The sequence below is a fragment of the Phascolarctos cinereus genome, unplaced genomic scaffold, assembly GCF_003287225.1.
Source record: "Phascolarctos cinereus isolate Bilbo 61053 unplaced genomic scaffold, phaCin_HiC Scaffold_4;HRSCAF=312, whole genome shotgun sequence".
Classification (NCBI taxonomy): domain Eukaryota; kingdom Metazoa; phylum Chordata; class Mammalia; order Diprotodontia; family Phascolarctidae; genus Phascolarctos; species Phascolarctos cinereus.
Window position 1 is genome coordinate 430,751,200 of NW_027555847.1, and position 20,753 is coordinate 430,771,952.

Sequence of the window (20,753 nt, forward strand, 5' to 3'; positions counted from 1 at the left end):
TGAAAGTATAAAACTGAGAGAGCTTCTCCTTTGAGTGAAGGTATGATGTGCATCATGTGGGTTTATTCTTTCATTTACGCCAAAATATAATCCTCCTCCAGAGTGACTACCAAAGACATAGAAGCATGTAGGTGAGTTTCAGTGTGCATGCATACACATGTAACATATATGCATGGCTTTGTATGAGCCACTGAGTCATTAATATGTCATGGTAACATTTTAATACCTTTTAACAAAATTTACTTTATTATGTGGTTATGAATGATTTTAATGCTAATACATTTAAGATATTTATGAGGTGTATAGATCTACTTTAAGATAATATATCCCAAGAACATAATTTTTATTATCTATTTGCATTTAACATTTCAATTTATGAATTTTCAACCCAAAAATTTTATGACTATTACTTAGAATCATATATTTCTAGGGAAAATTCCTTGCATGGTCAATATTAGCCAAGACCATTAAAATAATGGCAAAGCAAGCTCTCTTGGCAGAGCTCCTAAGAAGCAGATAAAATAATCAATAAAAGAATTATCACTCATCATTTTCTTTATTGTAAGTAAAGTTTATTTTTCAGACTGCAGATAGCTTCAATGGGGATTTCATCCCAGTAATTTGATGAGTGCCACTCAACATCAGCATAACAATGACTATGCAAAATAGTCTGGGATCTATATCATCTTCATTGTATGTTTGCTGAATAAATTAATGCAAATCATGTTTTTCTTCTCTGCTTGTATCCCTGGGTATCTATAACAACATCATCAACAAGGAATTTTCTTTGAAATCAGTGGAAGCTGTGAGCCCACACATAAAATAGGCAGGTGGCAGAGGGGAATGAAAACAAGCTTTTCATATTGCAATACATTGATGTGTGTAAAAGAAAGTATCAAAGTGAAATCTTCTCAATCCCGTCTGCCTAAGTAAAGGTAAATAGAAGGAGAGAGAGAGACAGACAGACAGACAGACAGACAGACAGACAAAGACAGACAGAGACAGAGAGAGGAAGAGGAGGAAGAGGAGAGGAGAGGGATAGAAAGTACAATTTTGTATATATCATGCATTTACCTGCCCAGGTTTTGCATTTTCACAAACAAATGTTTCATAATATTTGGCAAACTCTGGTGCATGGTCATTTATATCTAAAATTCTGATGAAGACAGGAATGTGACTACTTTGTTTTGGGTTATCTGGAATGAAAAAAACACAAACAACTTTTGTCTCGTTTACAAAATTACAGTGATGTCACCTGCACCGTTTGTAACCTAGCAACAAGTCACTTCTGTGATTGTTCATTTTCTAGATTGGATCACTTATGAACATTTCAGCATATTTACAAAACCCAAATAAAAAAAAGAAGGTATTAAAAATTAGAATATGCTATTAATCCTGTTAACTAATTATCTTAGCATGATAAATAATTCAACTCATGTTGTTTTCTCTAGCCCATGATCAAAGAAGAGACCTAAAATGTTTTGTATATATGGAGGTATGTATGCATAAACATTACCCTGGGACTTAGCACAGACCTGTTACTTCATTAGTGTAGGAAATTTACAGTGCAGAAACAACTCCCTCCACTGATTCAGGTGGGAAACTTATTTGTATCCTATAGTCTTAGATGATTGTCTGGTGCTCTGAGAAATTAAGTGACTTTGCCTTAACAATAGAATGTATCCAATGTAGGACTTGAACCAAAGTCATTTTGACGCCAAAGAAGGCTTGAATTCTCTTTGTTTCTGTCTTTTTAATTATCTGAATGTTTTTTCCCCTCAGTCTGTTTCTGTTTGTATCCTCTATTCCCTTGTTTGTTTTTTGTCTCTGTATTTTTGCATCAGTTCTCTAAATCTTCCTGATTATGACCCCATCAACAAAATATACTTCTTCTTATAATCAATGTAGTGTTAATAATAGAAAAAAATTTTCAGAAATGGATATGATGTAAAAAGAGAACCTATGCTAAAATGGTATAATATAAAAAAGAAAAACAGAACTTTGTAAGGGTGATTCTTGTAAGGTATGGATATATACCAGTGAAAACATAATAGCTTTGGATAGATTAATCTTCAACTTACTAATTTCAGTTGCAGTAATGGTAATGTTGTGCCAGGGATATGCTTCTCGGTCAAGGGGTTTCAACGTGAAGATTGACCCATTTGCAGAGTGGATATTGAATATTCTGTCCAAATCAGTGTGTCGATCCACTGAATATCTGTCAGGAAACAGACACATGTCAATATGTTTCACAATTTTAGGCTGTATTACTACTGCTTGAAGAAACAGATAATTTTACAAAATACATCTGGATGAGTTATGGATTGTGACTCTGAGACTATATTAACACTATTATTGACATTTTGGAATGAATCTATATACTTGGCTTTTCCCAGCTTTGGCCTTCAACACTATGTCTGTTTCCTTTGGAGTGCTTATTTGTCTTTTCTGATGTTTAAGATTGCTTTCATGAACCTTCCAGGGTTTAAGTGCTACTACATTTGACTTCTCTTATTCTAGCGTAGTTTTAGGAAAATGTCAGAGGTGCCCCATAATTAGCTGTTGAATTGAATATTATCAAAAAATGGTGTAAACCTTTGTTAAGGTACTCAAGTCTCTGCCTTAATAGATTACAGAGGAGTTGTCCCAGGTTTCTATATTGACTGGAATTGCAACCATAACTAAGAGATCTATGTTGTTGTTGTTCAGTACTTTCAATTGTGTCCAACTCTTCATGACCCCATTTAGGATTTTCTTGGCAAAGATCCTGGAGTAATTTGCCATTTCCTCCTCCGACTAATTTTTTTTTTTTTAACAAATGAGGACACTAAGGCAAACAAGGTTAAATGATTTGCCCAGGATCATGAGCTAGTCTAAAGCTGAATTTGAACTCAGGTCTTCCTGACTTCAGACCTAGTACTCTATTCACTGCACCACCTAACTACCCCAGGTAACATGTAACTAATTACAATAGCATCGGTCACTACTACAGAAGCCGAAGTCTCTTTCCACAATGTCCTATTTTTTTTCTTGTTTTTGTTGTTGCTTTAAATCTTTGCAGTCTGTCCTTATTCAAGTTACATTATAGAGCACCAGAAAGTTCTAATTCTGCATTCATTCAGCTTTAATGAATATGTCAGGAACATACTATAGAAAATATTACCTTGTTGTCTATGTGCCCGATCAGTTTCCAACGATCTATAAGTAGAAATCCCTAAGTCCCCAGAAGGCTTAAATCCTTTATTACCTTGTTGCCCAGTGTTGTGCAAAATGCACAGCATTTTGATTTCTGTTTATGTCAACATTTGGTGAGTCTGTTATTGGTGACAGCATAAAGCACTGTTCTGTGGCTCATATAGAGGCAGGGCATAAAGCTTGGTAAAATTACTCATGCTAAATGAAGAATTAAATTAACCAAGGGGACCAGCTAGCCTGGATACTCCTTGTCCTTATCACATGCCAGGAAATTTCCACAATTGCATGCTGCCCAGAGACAAAGCAGTATCCAATTACTTTCTGGCATATTTCTTGCTGGCTTGTTGACTCCATATCTACGGTACTTACATAAAGATATAGTATTTGTCAAGCATTACAGTGAACTTGAAACTTACAATTTATACCCTACCATTTTCCCTATATGTTCTAGCTGGTATTGCCTTCAGCTTTAACACTGGTTTATTCCCTTTGAATAATGACTATATAATTCTAAGACCAAACATTCCATATTTATCTATCTATCTAAATATAAAATTGTACATGCATACATGCACAGACATATGTCTATACACATACATACATACATATATATACACATACATATATATACACACACACACACATATACACATAAGTGCGTATATGTATCTACCTATAGCATGAAGGATCCTCCTCTTAGACTTTTAATTAAATTATAAAGTACACGAGTTTGGGTCTATTTGGTAGAGGAACTAGACTTCCCTAAAACCTTAGCTGTGACATTATATAAAGCAGCAATTGCTGCTACAGATATTCTTTTATGTGTGATCAACTGTCATTCTATCATCACGGATATAAAATAGTCTATACTGTTGTTTCTTTGCACATCAGGGTGACATTTGCCTAAAAGTGTCCCATACTATTTATTCTACGATCTTCATGAACAGGGAGGTATTCAGTGGAGACTAGGACTTCAGATTATAGCATGTATATATGTATGTATGTATGTATGTATGTACGTATATGTATATATACACATGTATGTATGTATATATGTATGCATATATATACATATATATACACACATATACCTACATATATATAATACTTGTAGATAGTTGATATTACTTTTAAGATGATAGACCAGAAGTTCAGCACATGAAACAACTAGCAAATAACAATGAAATAATGCATAAAGAAGGACTTTTTTGTGTGTATGGTGAGGGTCGCATTCTATGGAGACCTCCTAGGAAAAGGCCGTGAAGGCAAGGGTGGCTTGAATTTGTGGGTTAGAGGGTTGGGGAAATTTTAGCTAAAATAAATAAAGTGTGTCAAGAGGGGTAGTTAGGATGAGAAAAAATGATTTATGACAGTAAGTGAAACATGAAGTTGGATAGGTAAGATGGAGGCATATCATAGGAAACACAAGAATTTGAAATTGATTCATTCATCCAAAAAAAGCCATAAAGGTTTATTTTTCTTTTTTTTCTTTTCTTATCTTTTTTTTTTTTAACCAAAGTAATATATACTGACACTTGGCTAGGGTCATGATAGTCCTGAAAAAAAAAAAAGGTAATAAAGACTATTTTCAAAAGGAAGTGAGGGGCTTGTTATGAACAAGAGAAGGGGAGTAAATTGGGAAACCAAAAACCCTTCTAGTATTTAGAGGAATTCAGCTCAGAAACTTGTGGAATATGGAAAAGGAAGATCTAGTGCTTAGTACTGTAGTACAAATTTGTACAGGGACAATTAATTGATGGCAAAGAATGATGCTGTAGAGGGGATAATGAAAAGCAATTTCATTAAATTACTTCTTGCAAGGCATTGTTCTCTAAGTACACTTTGTATGATATACCTCAATATTAATACACATAGTATTCTACCTTACATCATTAATTCTACTGAAGTATTCCCTCTTTTCTTTTCCCTTTCCCCTTCCCCTTTCCCCCTTATTTTACTCTTGTTATTTATCTCATCTGATTGTAAATGAATTTTCAAATGAGTATGTGTGAAGAATAAGCTTGAAATATATAAGGTGTAAATACCTGAGCTCAAATATAAACTCAAACATTTGCTATCTGGGCAACCTTGGATAAGTCACCTAACCTCTGTTTGCCTCATTTTACTCAACTGTAAAATTATGATGATAATAATAGCATCTATCTCCAAGGGTGGTTGTGAGGATTAAATGAAATAATATGTGTAATGTGCTTACCATGGTGACTGGTACATAGGAAGTGGTATAAAAATGCTATTACTAGTACTCCTATTCCTACTCCTTCTCCTCCTCCTCCTCCTAGACCCAATTTAGGGGAAAAGAACACCACAGAGAGAAGAGTTTATATTCATGTTAGTTAAAAGAGAAAAGTGTATAAGGAGTTATGCACGGTGAGGAATGGTAAAAGTGACATTTTTATTTGTGTATTAGTGTATTATTCCTATTCATGGGGCAGATAGGTGGTGTAGATTATTTAGATTATTGGCCCTGGAGTCAGGAGGCCCTGAGTTCAAATCTGGCCTCAGAAACTTTACTAGCTATGTGATCCTGGACAAGTCTCTTAACCCTGTTTGCCTCAGTTTCCTCATTTGTAAAATGAGCTGAAGAAGGAAATGGAAAACAACTCTACTATATGTGCCAAGAAAGTCCCAAATGGGATCACAAAGAGTCAGATACAACTGAAACAACTGAACAACAACAAAACCTTTTCACATGAATTCAAATGTCTTTTTCTACAATTATAATTTTGTGGGTTTTTTTGCTGACCAGTTAAATTGCCATTCTTTGAAAAGAACATTCATAATTATCCCAAGTGCAACAAATTTCAAATTATATTATAATAAATACATGCATAAGTAGGTATAGTGAAATCCCTTTATTCTACTGGCAATATAAGTCCAATACTAATGTGTGCATTATAGTTATAGGATACTGCTTAGGTTAAGAGCAATTCCCTTTCCTACTCAATATAGCTCAAATCTCAACTCAAATTCCACCTTCTGTAGGATACCCTTCCTGGTCTCCCAATTCATCACTGAGATGACCTTCTATCTACTATCTACATATTTTTTTATATAAGTAGATATTCATACATATAGTCTCTCCCATTATAATGTGAGGTCCTTAAAGACAAGGACCATTTTAACCGTTCTTTGTGTCCCTAAAACAGTGTAAACACCAAAAAATAGTGAGTCCTTAATAAATATTTTTAAATTGATTGGGTGATCAAATGAGATTACACACACACACACACACACACACACACACATGCACACATATATACAAACCTAAATACATTATATAAATGCTATTATTATTATTATTATTATATTACATGATAAGTAAATATACTCCAATAGAACTGTTGTCTCACCAATTTGGTCACTGCTTTATTGGTTTAAATTGTAACACATCTATGGCCTCTCATGCAATATTATTCTTATCCTTATCTTTCCATAGATCCATCACAAAAAATTCATTCAATCTCCTGATATCTTTCCTTCAGATCTTTTTGCACTTTATGGGAATCAGTGGAACCCTCAGGCTCTCCCTCTGTGAATCCTTATTCATGATATGTAACTATCCCAATTACCTTTCTCCTTATTATTAATTATCATCAGTTGACATAAAAGTGTCAATGTAATATGTTACATACCAATTTTAACTAAATATAAAAGATGGTGACAATTCATCATGGAATGGTCAATGGATGGTAACAAAAGTGCTTTACCATGGAATCTTCTATGTTGGTGTTTGTAGATAATGTGTTAATTGCAGTAACTCCTTTGCCCTCAAACCTTGAGGTCTTCCTTAATGAGATTCATGATAACTCAAAAGAGATACACCTAAAAATTTATGTCAAAAATACAAGGACAAGGAATGCCGTCTCCATTATGCCATGGAATTGAAATGAAAGTCCTTGGACGAGCATATCAAAGGATGGATTAATTGGGCCAACTATTGAAAAGAAAGAATTCTGGGTAGCTTTCATTTGGGGAATTAAATAGTACTTCCAGTGATCCTAAGGTTCTTGGTGAAAAATTAATCTTATTTTTATAATAATAATAATAAATGACATTTTTAGAACTCTTTCAGGTTTCTAAAGGACATTCCATTTTATCTTCAGAATAAGCCTGTGAGTTAAGTGCTAGAGTTACTATACATAGTATTATTCCTATTTTACAGGTGAAAAGAGTAAGGCTGAAGAAAAGCTTCCCATAATAATAGCTAGCAGTTAAGTAGAATATCATTTGATTCTTACAACAATCCTGGTAGGTAGTTACTATTACTATCCCATTTTACAAATGAGGAAGCTGAGGCAAGCAGAGGTTTAATGACTTTTCCCAGCATTGCATAGCTAGTAAGTATCTGAGGCTAAATTTGAATTCATGTCTTTCTGATGCCAGGTATAGAACTCAATCCTCCATGCCACCAAGCTACCTCAAATCCCCTAAGAAGGATTTGAGCTCAGATCTTCTTGTCTCCAAGTCTAGCACTCTGTTCATTTCACTACGCTACCTCTCTTACCTTGAATGTTCTTGTGACAATACTATAAGGTTATGAATCTTGCAATGTCACAGCCTCTAAGAAATCAAATTACATGTGGCCTAAAGACAATGCAGAGACATATTGTAGGCACTAATAGTTAAAATGATTTTGCAAATACACACAGACAGACGACATGGCATTGCATCATTAAGAAATACTATAGGACTTCCGCTTCCGGGAGCTAAGATGGCAGAATAAAAAGGTAGTCGCTCTCACCCTCCCCTATCAACCTTTGGAAACCCAGAAAATATCACCCCAGGGAAAAAAAACCCTGCAACAGCTGAACTACAAGAAAGATGGGGAACATCAGTGTAGCAGCCTAGCAAATGGGTCTCCCAGTTCCTCAGCAAAAATAAGGGAAGCAGCACTACAAAGGGCCCCAGGTGGATAAGCACCCTGCAGCATTCATCTGAAAGGAGCTGAGGAAAGCAACCTAAAGTCTTCCTAAAGTCCAAGCCTTGTTGATTCTAGCCCAACACCAGGTAAGCTGTTGCCAACTGTCAACCAGGAAGAGATCCTGAAGCCCAGGGGGTAGAGCAGGCAAACACCAACACCTGGACCTCCAAGTGCCTCAATGAGGGCAGGTGAACTGGTGGACACCAGCACAGAAAACCACCAGGTGCCTCAGCACTCTACCACAAAGGAATCTCCCAGTGCATTAGCAGAAATGAGGGAGACAGCACTTCAAGGGGCCCCAGGCAGATAAACACCCTGCAGCACCCATCTGAAAGGAGCTGAAGAAAGCTAAAGGAAAGGAAAAACAGGCAACCTAGAATTGCTTGAAAGTTCCAGCCTTGCTGATTCTAGCCCAACATAGGTAAGCTGCCAGAACCTACAGCCTCCAATTGCCAACATAAGAGGCCCCAGCACACAAAGCCAGTGACCAAGACCTAGGCTCCCAACACAAGAAGCTTGGGTCAGTGCCTCTGTTCCCCAGCAGGAAAGCTCAATCTCTTTAAAGGCCAGAGAATAAAGAAACAGCATGAGTAAAAAGAAACATACCATAGATTCATATTATTAGAAGAGTGAAGATAAAGACAGAAATTCTGAAGAGGATAACATTGTCAACAAACCTACATCTGCAACATCAAAAGAGAATATGAACTGGTCCAAAGCCCAAATAGCCTTCTTAGAAGAGCTCAAGAAGGATTTTAAAAGTCTAATGAGAGAGGTAGAAGAGTCCTTAAAGAATACAGTGGGCCAATGGGAAAAAAAGTACACTGAAGAAAACAAATCCCTAAAAACAATTGGCCAATTGAAGAAGGAAGTACAAAAACTAACAGAAGAAAACAATCTGTTAAAAACTAGAATTGGACAAACAGAAACTAATGACTCTATCAGAGAGCAAGAATCAGTCAAACAGAAACAAAAAAATGTAAAAAAAATAGATGAAAACATGAAATACCTCATGGGTAAAACAATCCAGGAGAGACAATTTAAAAATTATTCGACTACCTGAAAATCATGATGAAAAAAAGAGCCTGGACAGTATCTTTCAGGAAATCATAAAGGAAAACTGCCCTGAAGTCCTAGAACCAGAAGGGAAAATAACCATAGAAAGAATCACACTCACCACCTGAAAGAGATCCCAAATTGACAATGCCAAGGAATATAATAGCAAAATTCCAAAATTACCAGATGAAAGAGAAGGTGCTGCAAGCAGCCAGAAAGAAACAATTTAAATATCATGGAACCGCAGTCAGGATTACACAGGACCTAGCATCTTCTACACTAAAAGACCACAGGGAACGGAGCATGATTTTTCCTAGGGCAAAGGAGCTTGGATTACAGCCAAGGATCAACTACCCTGCAAAAATGAGCATGGTTTTTCAAGGGAGGAAATGGATATTCAACGAAATAGGGGACTTCCAAAGCTTCCTGATTAAAAGACCAGAGCTCAACAAAAAATTTGATCTTCAAGTACAAGATTAAAGAAAGACATGAAAAGGTAAATGGGACAGAAAGATACAATATGTTGTTAATAAGGGTGGACTGTTTACATCCCTACAAGGGAAGATGACACTTGCATATCTTGAGATCAGTATTGTTATTACACCATGTTAAAGGAATATACATAAAGGGGGTGGATATTAGTTGACTTTGATGTAATGATAAAAAAAAAATCTAATCAAGTGGGTTAAATGGATCCAAGTAAGTCAATTAGTCTGATCTTAGAAAATGTACTGAGAAAGGAGGAGGCAGACAAGGGTAAATTACATTACAGGAAAAGACACAAAATCCTATTACAACCAAGAGAAAGAAGGGAGGGGGGCGAGCATTGTTTAAACCTTACTCTCATCAGATTTGTCTCAAGAAGGGAATAACATAATCAGTTAGGTCTAGAAATCTAAGTTGCCCTATAGGCAGTAGGAGGGAAAAGGGGAAAGAAAAGGGAGGAGGGAATAGGAGGGAAGAAGCAGTAAGGCTAAAGGGGAAGAAAAGGGAAAGGGAGGGAGGGACTGAGGGAGGCAGTGTTCAAAAGCAAAACACTAGTGAGAATTTGTACTTAACAACTTCACTAATGCGAAAATATGTTTAATAGGAATGTAAATGTATAGAATATATCAGATTGTGTGCTGTCTTGGGGAGGGTGGTGAGGAGGAAGGGGGAGAAAAATTTTAAATTCAAAAGTATATGGAAGTGATTGTTGATAAATCAAAATAAATTAATAAATGAATTTAAAAAAAGATTTTTAAAAATACTATAATAAATGTGTTTTAGAGTAAGTAAGTGGGGTAAGTTGTCTCTATTTCTTTTGTTTTTTCTTTAATAGAATCATTTTACTAAAAAGGGATGGGGATAGGGACTGAACATATGATTTCATAGCACAGAAATGCCCAAGTAAATTCCTGCCTATTGAGGACAATTCTGTGCCATTGTTTCTGCACTGGCCCTTGTTTGTAGGAGGAGAAAAATAAAATACAGAAAGCCAAAGATGAAAATATAATTTTGGCATAGAAAACAATAATAACAAAGGAGTAAGAGTAAGAAATATTTCCCTCATGCGTTGGCAAATAGTTAAACATGGAGGGAGAAAATGGTAATTTCTACCAAAATCCTCAAGTTTTACCCACCTTGCACATATCCCCATAGAATCCTAGAAAGTTTCAGAACTCAGTTTCAAAATATCAATTTTGAAATTTGGAGTACAGATTTAGAATTTCCAGAATTTGAATAGTGGTACATTAGTTTGATCGTTTTCACTGGAGAGGTTTCAGGATAACAAGGAAATATAAAAACCACCTCTCCCTGCTTCTAAATTTCATGCCCTAAGACCTGAGCAGATTTTGTTTAAAGGGGGATGTGGACATTTTTAAATTTTCCTAGGCATCATGGCAGAATGGAATGGTCACTGGAGTGTGATTCAGAAGGTAGGCCTGGGATCCAACTGTGGCTCCCAGATAACTGGCCGTGTAACCTGGGTGAATTCACTGTCTTGCCCTTGGCTTTCCCATAAGGAAAATGTAGGATTTGATGATCACAAAGTTCTCTTCCATTTTGAACATTAAGCTGAGGGGCAAAATTTATTCCTTCTTTCCATTGTTCTAATCTTTGGATTATCCTTAAAAAAAAGATCACACTCACAAAAGAGAGCCCTATGATTACTTAGTTCAGTTGATAGTAATGTTGTAAATTCCATTGTCTGTGTTCCTAACATTTTGCTCACTGGATTCTCCATTGAGAAACTGAAGCAAGAGGTATTACCTGAACTATCCAATGGCCTTTTCTCAGAGTTCTTTCTTATTGACCTCTCTATAGCCTTTAATACTGCTGATCACACTCTTCTCCTTGATTCTTTTTTCTCTCTTTTTTTTTTTCCTGAACACCACTTCCTCCAGGTTCTCTTCCTATCTATCAGACCATTCCTTCTCCCTCTCTTTTGCTGGTCTTCAACCAGGTCTTTCCCTCTAACTAGAGTTGTCCCACAATGCTCTGTTGTGGACAATTTTCTCCTCTACTTCTGTATTGCTCATATGGTGATATCATCAGCTCCAGTGGATTTAGCTACCATCTCAAAACTGATGATTTTCAAGTCTACCTACTGTGACTAAAGCTCTCTGCTGATGTCCAATCATCTCCAGCTGTTCTTCACATATTTGGAACTGAATATCAAATAGACATCTTAAACTCAGCATGTCTAAAAATGAACTCAGTTTTTCTCCCTTTACTCTCCCTCCCTCCTAACTTTCCTAATACTACTGAGGGCAACATTTTCCTCCAGTCCTTCAGGCTCATAATGTATGGGCCTTCCTTATCTCCTCAGTATCTCTGGCCCCATATATCTAATCTATTTCTAATACCTGTCAATTTCACCTTTGCACATCTCTCAATGAATCCTCTTCTCCTCTGATACTGACACCACCCTGGTGCAGGCTATCATCAACTCACACATGGATTATGGCAATAGCATGTGAATTGGTCTGCATGCCTCCAGTCTGTCCCTATTCCAATCCATTCCCCAGATACAAAGTGATTTTCCTGAAGCACGTTCCTACTCAACAAACTTTGGTGGCTCTTGATTGTCTCCAAGATAAAATATAAAATACTCTGTTTGGTCCTCTAAGCCTTTCATTACCACCACCACCCTAAAAAAGGAAAAAAAAAAACAACCCTCCCTATTCCCAGACTTCTTACACTTACTCTCCTCTTAGTACTCTTTGATCCAGTTACACTGGGCTCTCTCTGCTGTTCCACAAACAAGATACCCCTTGGCTCTGAACATTGTTATTATTTATTCTCCATGCCAGGAATGCTTTCCTTCCTCATCTCTACATCCTAGTTTTCCTGGCCTCCTTTAAGTCCTAACTAAAATTCCATCTTCTACAGGAGGCCTTCACAAACTCTCTTAATTCTAGTGTTTTCACTTTTTAAATAATTTCCTATTTATCCTATAGGCAGCCTATACATACACACACACACACACACACACACACACACACACACACATATACATACTCATATGTATGTGTGTGTGTGTGTGTGTGTGTGTGTGTGTGTGTGTGTGTGTGTGTGTATATATATATATATTGCACATACATGCATATATATTTGCTTAGTTTCCCACATTAGATTATGAGTTCATTGAGGGTAGATCCTGTCTTTTGCTTTTTTTTTTTTTTTGTAATCTCAGCACTTAGCATAGTGGCTGTCACATTTTTTGTTTTGTTTTGTTGCTGAGCCATTTCAGTCATGTCCAACTCTCCATGACTCCATTTAGGGTTTTCTTGTCAAAGATACCAGAGTGGTATACCATTTCCTACTCCATATCTTTTTGCATATGAGGAAACTGGGGAAAACAAGTTTAAGTGACTTCCACGGGGTCACACAGCCAATAAGTGTCTGAGACCGGATTTGAGTTCAGATCCTCCTGACTACAGGGCTGGTATTTCATCAATGCATTGTGCCACCCTTAGTTGCCTTGTAGTACTAAATGTTTAATAAATATGTATTAACAGACTCTCAATTATTGAGAAAGATTTGCAAATATTTAGAAGCTGGTATCCTATTTCTCATAGAAATAGAGGATTATATTTCCTTTTTTTTTCATAAAATCTCATTTTAGCAAATGATCAGGATTCATTATGTACATTCTATGTCTCAACAAATGGCCTCTTTTAATAAAACTCTCAGATGTTGGTGAACCAACCGTTCTCTATGAAGAAATCCACAGACTCCCTTCAGAGACTAGGAAGGGAGGGGCAGGGAAGAACATTGATTAGAATTGTGGTGATGTTTTAAATAACGTCCATACCTTCACACCCCCTTTGATCCACTGTTATTCTACCTGCTAAGCAAAAGTATCAAACATCTTCACAACCTTATCCAAGATAAAGCCAACAAAAACAAATCAGTGAAGGAAAAATCCAAGAGCTAAAAGGAAATATATCTCTCTGTGTGTGTGTGTTTGTGTGTGTGTGTGTGTGTGTGTGTGTGTGAGAGAGAGAGAGAATTTCTGTGTATAGAGTTCTTACTTTAACTTGCTAATTCATGAATTGATACCTTTCTAAAAAAATACTTCTCCTAGTTCCTCTAACATTTGGATCAAACTTTGGTAGAGAATTTATGGGCTAACATGCATAAGAATTATGAAAATGTAGAAGGCTCGAGTGAATGAGGAGGCCTGTATACAGTCCTCGCATACATGAGATCAAATAACTCACAAAATTATAAAATCCATAATGATAATTCATATTTGTGTAACACTTTAAGTATTACAAACACAATTACACAATTAGTATGTTTTATCCTTTAAAAACTACAAAACAAACAAAAAAGTAACCATCAGGTTACTAGTTCCATATTGTAGGTGAGGTTGTTCAGTGAAATTTAACATTCAAACATTGAAAACTCATTTTGCTAAAAAAAATTCTAGTGATGCTGGTAACTAATCTTTCTATAATTTTTGTATAATTAAGGTCATTTGATACTCCTACCAACACCATTGGGTTTGTGCTCATATTATTCCTATTTTACATATGAATAAGCTGAGCATAAGAGAAGTTAAGAAATGTGCCAAAGCCAAACAACAAATACGCTTCTAAAGTGGGAATTGAAACTAATCTTCCTGATTTCATGCCCAATACTCTTTCAGTTGTACCACGCTACCTCTGATTGGTAGGCAGGGAAAGAATCATTAACCCAATTTTACCAATGAGGAAACTGAGGTTCCATAAAGTTAAAGGACTTACTTTTCTCACATTCTCACAATTTACAAGTGACAGAGATAGGTTTTAAACCCAGGTCTTTTGAATCTAGACTCAATGGTCTTGGCACTACTAAGGGGACTGTGCATAAGCTTTGTTTTGCTTTTAGCTCTAGAAGCACCCAGTGGTACAGTAGATTGAGTGCTGGCCCCAGAGTCAGGAGTTCATAATCCTACCTCAGACACATTAGATGTGGGACCTTAGGAAAATCACTTAATGTCAGGTTCCTCAACTATGAAATGGGAATAATAATAATAGCACTACCTTCTGGGGTTGTTGAACAACTCAAATGAGTTAATATTTGGACAAGTCCCTGGCATATTTTAGGTGGCATAGAAATGCTAGCTATTATTATTAGCTTCTGAAAAATGGGCATGTTAATTTTAGCTCCATAAACTTTGGAATGAAATTCCATTCCAAAACAACAATTTAGAGGTCTAGTACAGTTTGTTATACTTGAATTTTGCCTGCAGAATTTTAAACCCTTCCTCAGAAATTAGTTGCCTCATGTTCTTTCTCTTTGCACCATCATTGGGGAAAAAAATAAAAGCAGCTTGCTTTCTGTTTGCTGCCTCTCTATGATAAACTTCTAATCTTCTGTGAGTCATAATGATATACCTGGGCATCAAGTTTTGTTTGGTTACGAGCTCTTGAATTTATATCAATTGCAAGGGGTGCTTCTAAAAATAGCTGGAACTTTAAAATGCAGTGAGATCATAAGAGGTGGGAGGTGGGAAGCATCTGTTCTCAGAACCTGTGAGTATATAATCAAGTCTGTAACCTGAGGGAAACTTGATTACTAATGAAGTGAGGCAGAGCTGACAACAGCTGCTAATTGTAATGATAATCTCGAATCCTTTTTACATGTTGTAAGTGCCAGACGAATTTCCAAAAGTATGTGTGATGAATGTTTTGCTGTTTGCTGGAGTTAGTTCCCTACCTTCTGTGGTAGAGAACTCCTACTCTATCTTTAATATATTCCTTTCCTTCTCCAGCTTCTTGAACCTCTCTGGCTTCTAGAAGAACAGGTCAGGCCCTCCTGGGTCATATTCTTGTTCAATCAGAATCCCAGAGTCCTACTAATAACAGAATGAGATATTCTAAATTGTTATCAAAGATTGGATGAGAAAGCATCATTATACATTGGAACATATATGGATTTGTGATGAATATTTAGATTTGAACTACAGATTATCCATGTGTTGCTTGTGTAATTCTGGACAAGTAACATAACCTTCAAGTTTGCTCTCTGTAAAAATAGGAGCTTCTACTGAATCTCTCTTCTAATTCTCAAATTTTATGATTTTATAATTCTAAGTGATTCTACATGTGGTATAAACTGAGAGACTGATGTCATCTCACTATCCAGAAAACAGTTCTCCCCTAAGCTGTTATAATTCCCAGGATTCTAGTATTTTATATTTAAGTTTTCTATTAAAATATAAATATTACTGTGATTAAATTGTAAGTACAAATAAATTTTTAAAGTGTCTGGGAAGAGTATGGCCCACAGGCTAACCAGCCATAAAACTCTTAAGTATATTAAAATGTAATATGGAAATGTTTAACACAGTAAATAAAAATAAAATACAACATAGATAATGTTAATTTGTGGTTGTCTAAGTCTAAGATGCTGGCTATAGAATTCTTTTTCTATTTGATTTTGCCACCACTAGTGTAGTCCATGGAAGCTTTGGAGAATGCTTCTTCCAATTCCCACTCCCACTGACAATTGAGATTTGCAGAGCTAAATTGGCTACAAGTTCCCCTCAGAGTTCTAGGTGCAGTTTTGAGGTTTCAGAAATGCTTCTGTAATGTCATTGACTTGAACTCCTTCCCCCCACTAACAGTTGAAAATCAATTTAATTAACCAACTTTAAGTAACTTTCACAATTTTTTCTGAGGTGTTACAATAAGAACAATTGGCACAAAACATTCCCCATTTCTTCCTCCTCAAAATCTATGATACATACAAGTCCATATTAAGTTTAAGGAAAAACAAGCTCAATTTTAGAGAACACAGGTGGCCAAGGGACAGCTCACAGCTCCTTGTTGCTGGAAGTTTTTTTATCTCATTCTTGAGACACTGAAAAAAATTCCCTTAGACTTTGCTGGGCTACTTATAGAGCCATAAGTCCACAATCTAATTCAGAGGTGCCATTTGAGATGCTGATGGGAACATAGGACCTGATCCTAATGTGATGCGAGGATGCTGATGAGAAATTGGGAAGTTCATTATCTTCCAGATTCTTCCAAAGTGGAAAGCCCTCTTAAGGGAGAAAAAGGAGACCTGTTTGAGGCCAAAGTCGCTCATTTTCTTCCCTTTCTTTCCTTCTAGAGGGTTTCATCTAAAACTATGTAGACACTGCTATTTCTCTAATTTTCTCCCTACTCAATTTCATTGATCATTTATAGATGATCTTGTGATCAAGTTGCTTCAGCCTATCAGAAAATGTTTCCTGTGTAATACCGTTGTAACCTAAATGCTCATTATCCTTAGAGTAAAGTCTTTGGATTGATGAATTGATTAATGGATTGAGATGTGTTCTCACCCAATTTAAGATATCAGAGCTAAAATGAGATCTTGGTTTCATCCAACCCTTACAAATAAAATGCCTGAAGCATTTATCAACTAACGTGTTAGTTAAGATTAATTTGATTGCATATTCCTCTTGTACTATGGGACAAAGATAAGTGACTTTAGGGAGACAGAAGATCCTGAAGGAAAAATTAGCTAAAAATAGAAAGGTACAAGAGAACATCTCTACCTGCTTCATAATGTTGCTTTGGGATATTATTGATAGTATCCATCTATATCATGTTTATGGCCTTAGTCTTCAGCAACTGTATAATCCAATACATTTGTTAAATATTCATGGAAAATCCTTCTGCTTTAGGATCTATAGACAACTTACTAATCTCTTTGTTTTTGTTTGTTTGTTTTGCTTTCATTCTCATTTTTTGTGTCGAGATATCTGACTCTTTTGCAATCTAAGATCACTTTGGAAAGCCAGGGAGTTTCTTTGGGGATAAAGTAATGATTTATTACTTTGGAGGCAGACTTAATTTCCTATCAGATCAGGAAACTGTTCAATATTCTAAAAGCATGCTTTAAATACCCTCTAAACCATCCAATCAGTGTCTGTGTCTTCTAAATATAAGTGGAGAATAATAGGGACTGAAAAGATTTTCAATGATGGGATATTTCAGAGTGTGGAATTATTCAATCATTAGTAGCATGGGCATCAAACAGTGACTATAGTATAACTTAAAATTTGTCTTCCAGTAGTCTTTGTGCCTAAAATATCATTCCATGCTATGTTCTTCCCTATATCCTTATACTAATTAGCATTACAAAGAATAAATCTAGAGAAATTCAACACCATGCCCTTAACAATTAGGCCAATTATAATATATCTGTCCTGTCTAGAGGCATAAAGGTCAGGTACTGCTTTAATATTGTGCCAGATGGAAAGGAGAAATGTTTGAAGTTCCCCCAAAAGTGTTTGACTATTCTATTGTGTTTCCATGCCTGACTTTCAAAGATGTCATCCTGATTTAAAACAATTCAGCAGTTACTGTGGCCCATTTACAAGTGGGGGGAAAAAAACAGAACCAATCAAACAAACAAATTATTTCTTCAACCTACCTAGATCTTTAATAGGGGTTCTTAAAGTTTCACTTTTTGGCTTAGATCTTTTTGGCAGTATGATAAAACGCAGGAATGCTTCTCAGAATAATGTTTTTAAATGGACAAAATAAAATAATTGGGATTTCAAAGAAATGCAATTACATTAAAATATAATTTTGAATTTTTTAAAGAAAGTTCATGGACCCCAGGTTAATAACTTTCTAGAGAGTTTATAAGACTGTATGGGAAGATTATAAATATTAAGTTAAACAGGACCTTTCATGTTATAAAAGAGAAACTGTACCAGAAAAGATATGTAACTTATCCAAAGTTATTCTTTTGTTAAGCATCAGACTGACAATTTGAATACAGGTCCTCTGGCTCCAGAGCCCATGCTTTTTTTTTCTTACTATATTATCCTGCCTTTCTTATTACCACATATGAATTTAGTGACTGATAAAGTTAGGAAAAGAATTGGGGGAAAGTTCTCCCCATTAGGAACAGGTGGCCACTGCCATCATCAGTGGTGGAATCTGATGGTCTAATTTTAAATTCACCAAAGAGCTTAGATTATTCTGTAATATAAGATACTTACTGATGCCTCACACCCTAGAACTATCCTGTACTTTCCGTGGAAAGTAAAAATAAAATAAATAAAAATGGAGTGTGCTGGAAATGGAGTTAAAATATGAATTAAAATTCTGCCACACCCTAGCTGAAATACCTGAGCAAATCCCTTAATCTATGTTTGCCTCAGTTCCTTATTCTGTAAAATGAGGACAATAATAGGCCCTAGGTTCTTTTGAGGTTAAAATGAGATTATATTTGTAAAGTGCTTTATAAACCTTAAAGTACCACATTCATGGTAGCTATACTAGCTATGAATGAAGAATCATTAGGATTTTAGCTGGTCTCATCATCCAGATATGTTTAGGCAAGATGTTTACAACACTGGGTATTACTTATATTAAAAGTTGAACTCACATAGTTCAAGACTCTTATGTAGGTTTGACTGGCATCTGGAGAAATATGTAGATAAAAAGGTGCTTACTCATAGGATATAAGTATACCATTTCACCCTTTAGTTACAAGGCAGTAACCTCACAATGGCTCTAATCTAACCTGTCTCTTATGTTGTGCATATGTTATTATTTCCATTTTCATAAATGAAAAAACTAAGAATCTATACCATCACTTGTTCTCAGTCCCATAGCTATTTTATGTCAGAATCAGGATTGAAACCCAGTCCTCTTTTATCAGTCCTGTTTATCACAATAAAGAGCCATCTCCAGTGATCCTGATTTATATCTCACCACTGCACCCAGATGGCTCTGGATGAAAAAGTGAGGCTGGTGACTTTGCACAGCCCTCCCTCACTTAAATCCAATTCGCTTAAAAGTCATGGCATCATCCCTCCTGATGTCACAGTCCTCTTTGAGAATGAAGGGCAAACAAAAAAAACAACAACCTCCTCACAACATCTTGATATCATTCCAGATTTTATTCTGCAACATTTCTAAAACCTAAATGGACAAAAAATCCCAGTTTGATGGTAATTAGTCTTCCTTTGTGGACATTATTTAAAAGGTATAGTGTAGTGGATGGAAACCTGGCTTTGGCATCAGGAAAACCTAGATTAACACATGCTAGCTACATGACCCAAAGCAAGTTATTTATTCTTTCAATATTCCTAGATAAGTCTCTAAAATGTAAAGTTGCCAAATATTTACCAATGGAATAGTGGAAGGAACTTACTCACTAAGAATTCCTTCTATCCACAAAACCACAAGACTCGATCAAGAGGGAAAATTAATGTTATTAATTTTATTTCAGGTTTAAGGGAGAAAAGCAGTCTTGATATTCTTTTGTTTTTGTTGTTTAACTACCTGAGTACCTTAGCAGATGCCTTGGTGTGGACTACAAAACACGCCTTGTAGGATTCAGTCCCCAGAAACTACAACACTAAGGCCCTACTTTCCCAATTGGTGCTTGCCTCTGTCAGCTCTATTACCATGCTCTATCCAAGCCATACTTCAACTTTAGTACTTAGGCATCAGTGTCAATAACTTCCTCCTTCTCTGACTTTCCAATTATTGAGCCATAACCAAATCAGCTTTTGCCATTTTTCCTGGATAAGGTCTATCAATTTATTCTTTATGGCTCCACTCACCAGACCTTGAGGGTAGGGCATGACTTTACTTTTGTGTATATATATATATATATATATATATCAAATGTTTAGCATGGTAATTAGAATATGTTAAATGTTTAATTATTTTTCATTCAATATGTGTAAAATTTTAAAATAGTTTAGTTTTATTTTTTTCTCTCACTGAAAATATGTTATTATCTATTATCATATTCTGAGTGCCTCCATAAGAGTTTTATATTGACAACTCACTAAGGAATGAAGATAATGTTCAGTCCTCAAAGGGCAACATAAAGGAATATACGTCCCAAAAGTCTCTACTCAATTGGGACAGATTCCTAATGTAGGCCAGTATCTAGAAGCCATGACTTTTTATTTTATTTATTTATTTTGCTTTTTAGTGAGGCAATTGGGGTTAAGTGACTTGCCCAGGGTCACATAGCTGGTAAATATTAAGTGTCTAAAGTTTGATTTGAACTCAAGTCCTCTTGACTCCAAGGCCAGAGCTGACATGGCTTTATTTTAAAG

The 20,753-nt window shown here is 35.8% G+C and overlaps 1 protein-coding gene across 1 annotated transcript in view; it reads right to left on the reverse strand.

Moving 5' to 3' along the window:
* Window positions 1-20,753, reverse strand: part of CDH9 (cadherin 9) — a 157,640-nt gene that overhangs the window by 9,949 nt on the left and 126,938 nt on the right. Inside the window, exons 7-8 of the mRNA XM_021000528.2 lie at window positions 2,082-2,218; window positions 1,075-1,196 (exon numbers count right to left, since the gene is read on the reverse strand). Coding sequence (XP_020856187.1) covers window positions 1,075-1,196; window positions 2,082-2,218 — 259 coding nt within the window. The remainder of the gene's footprint in view (window positions 1-1,074; window positions 1,197-2,081; window positions 2,219-20,753) is intronic.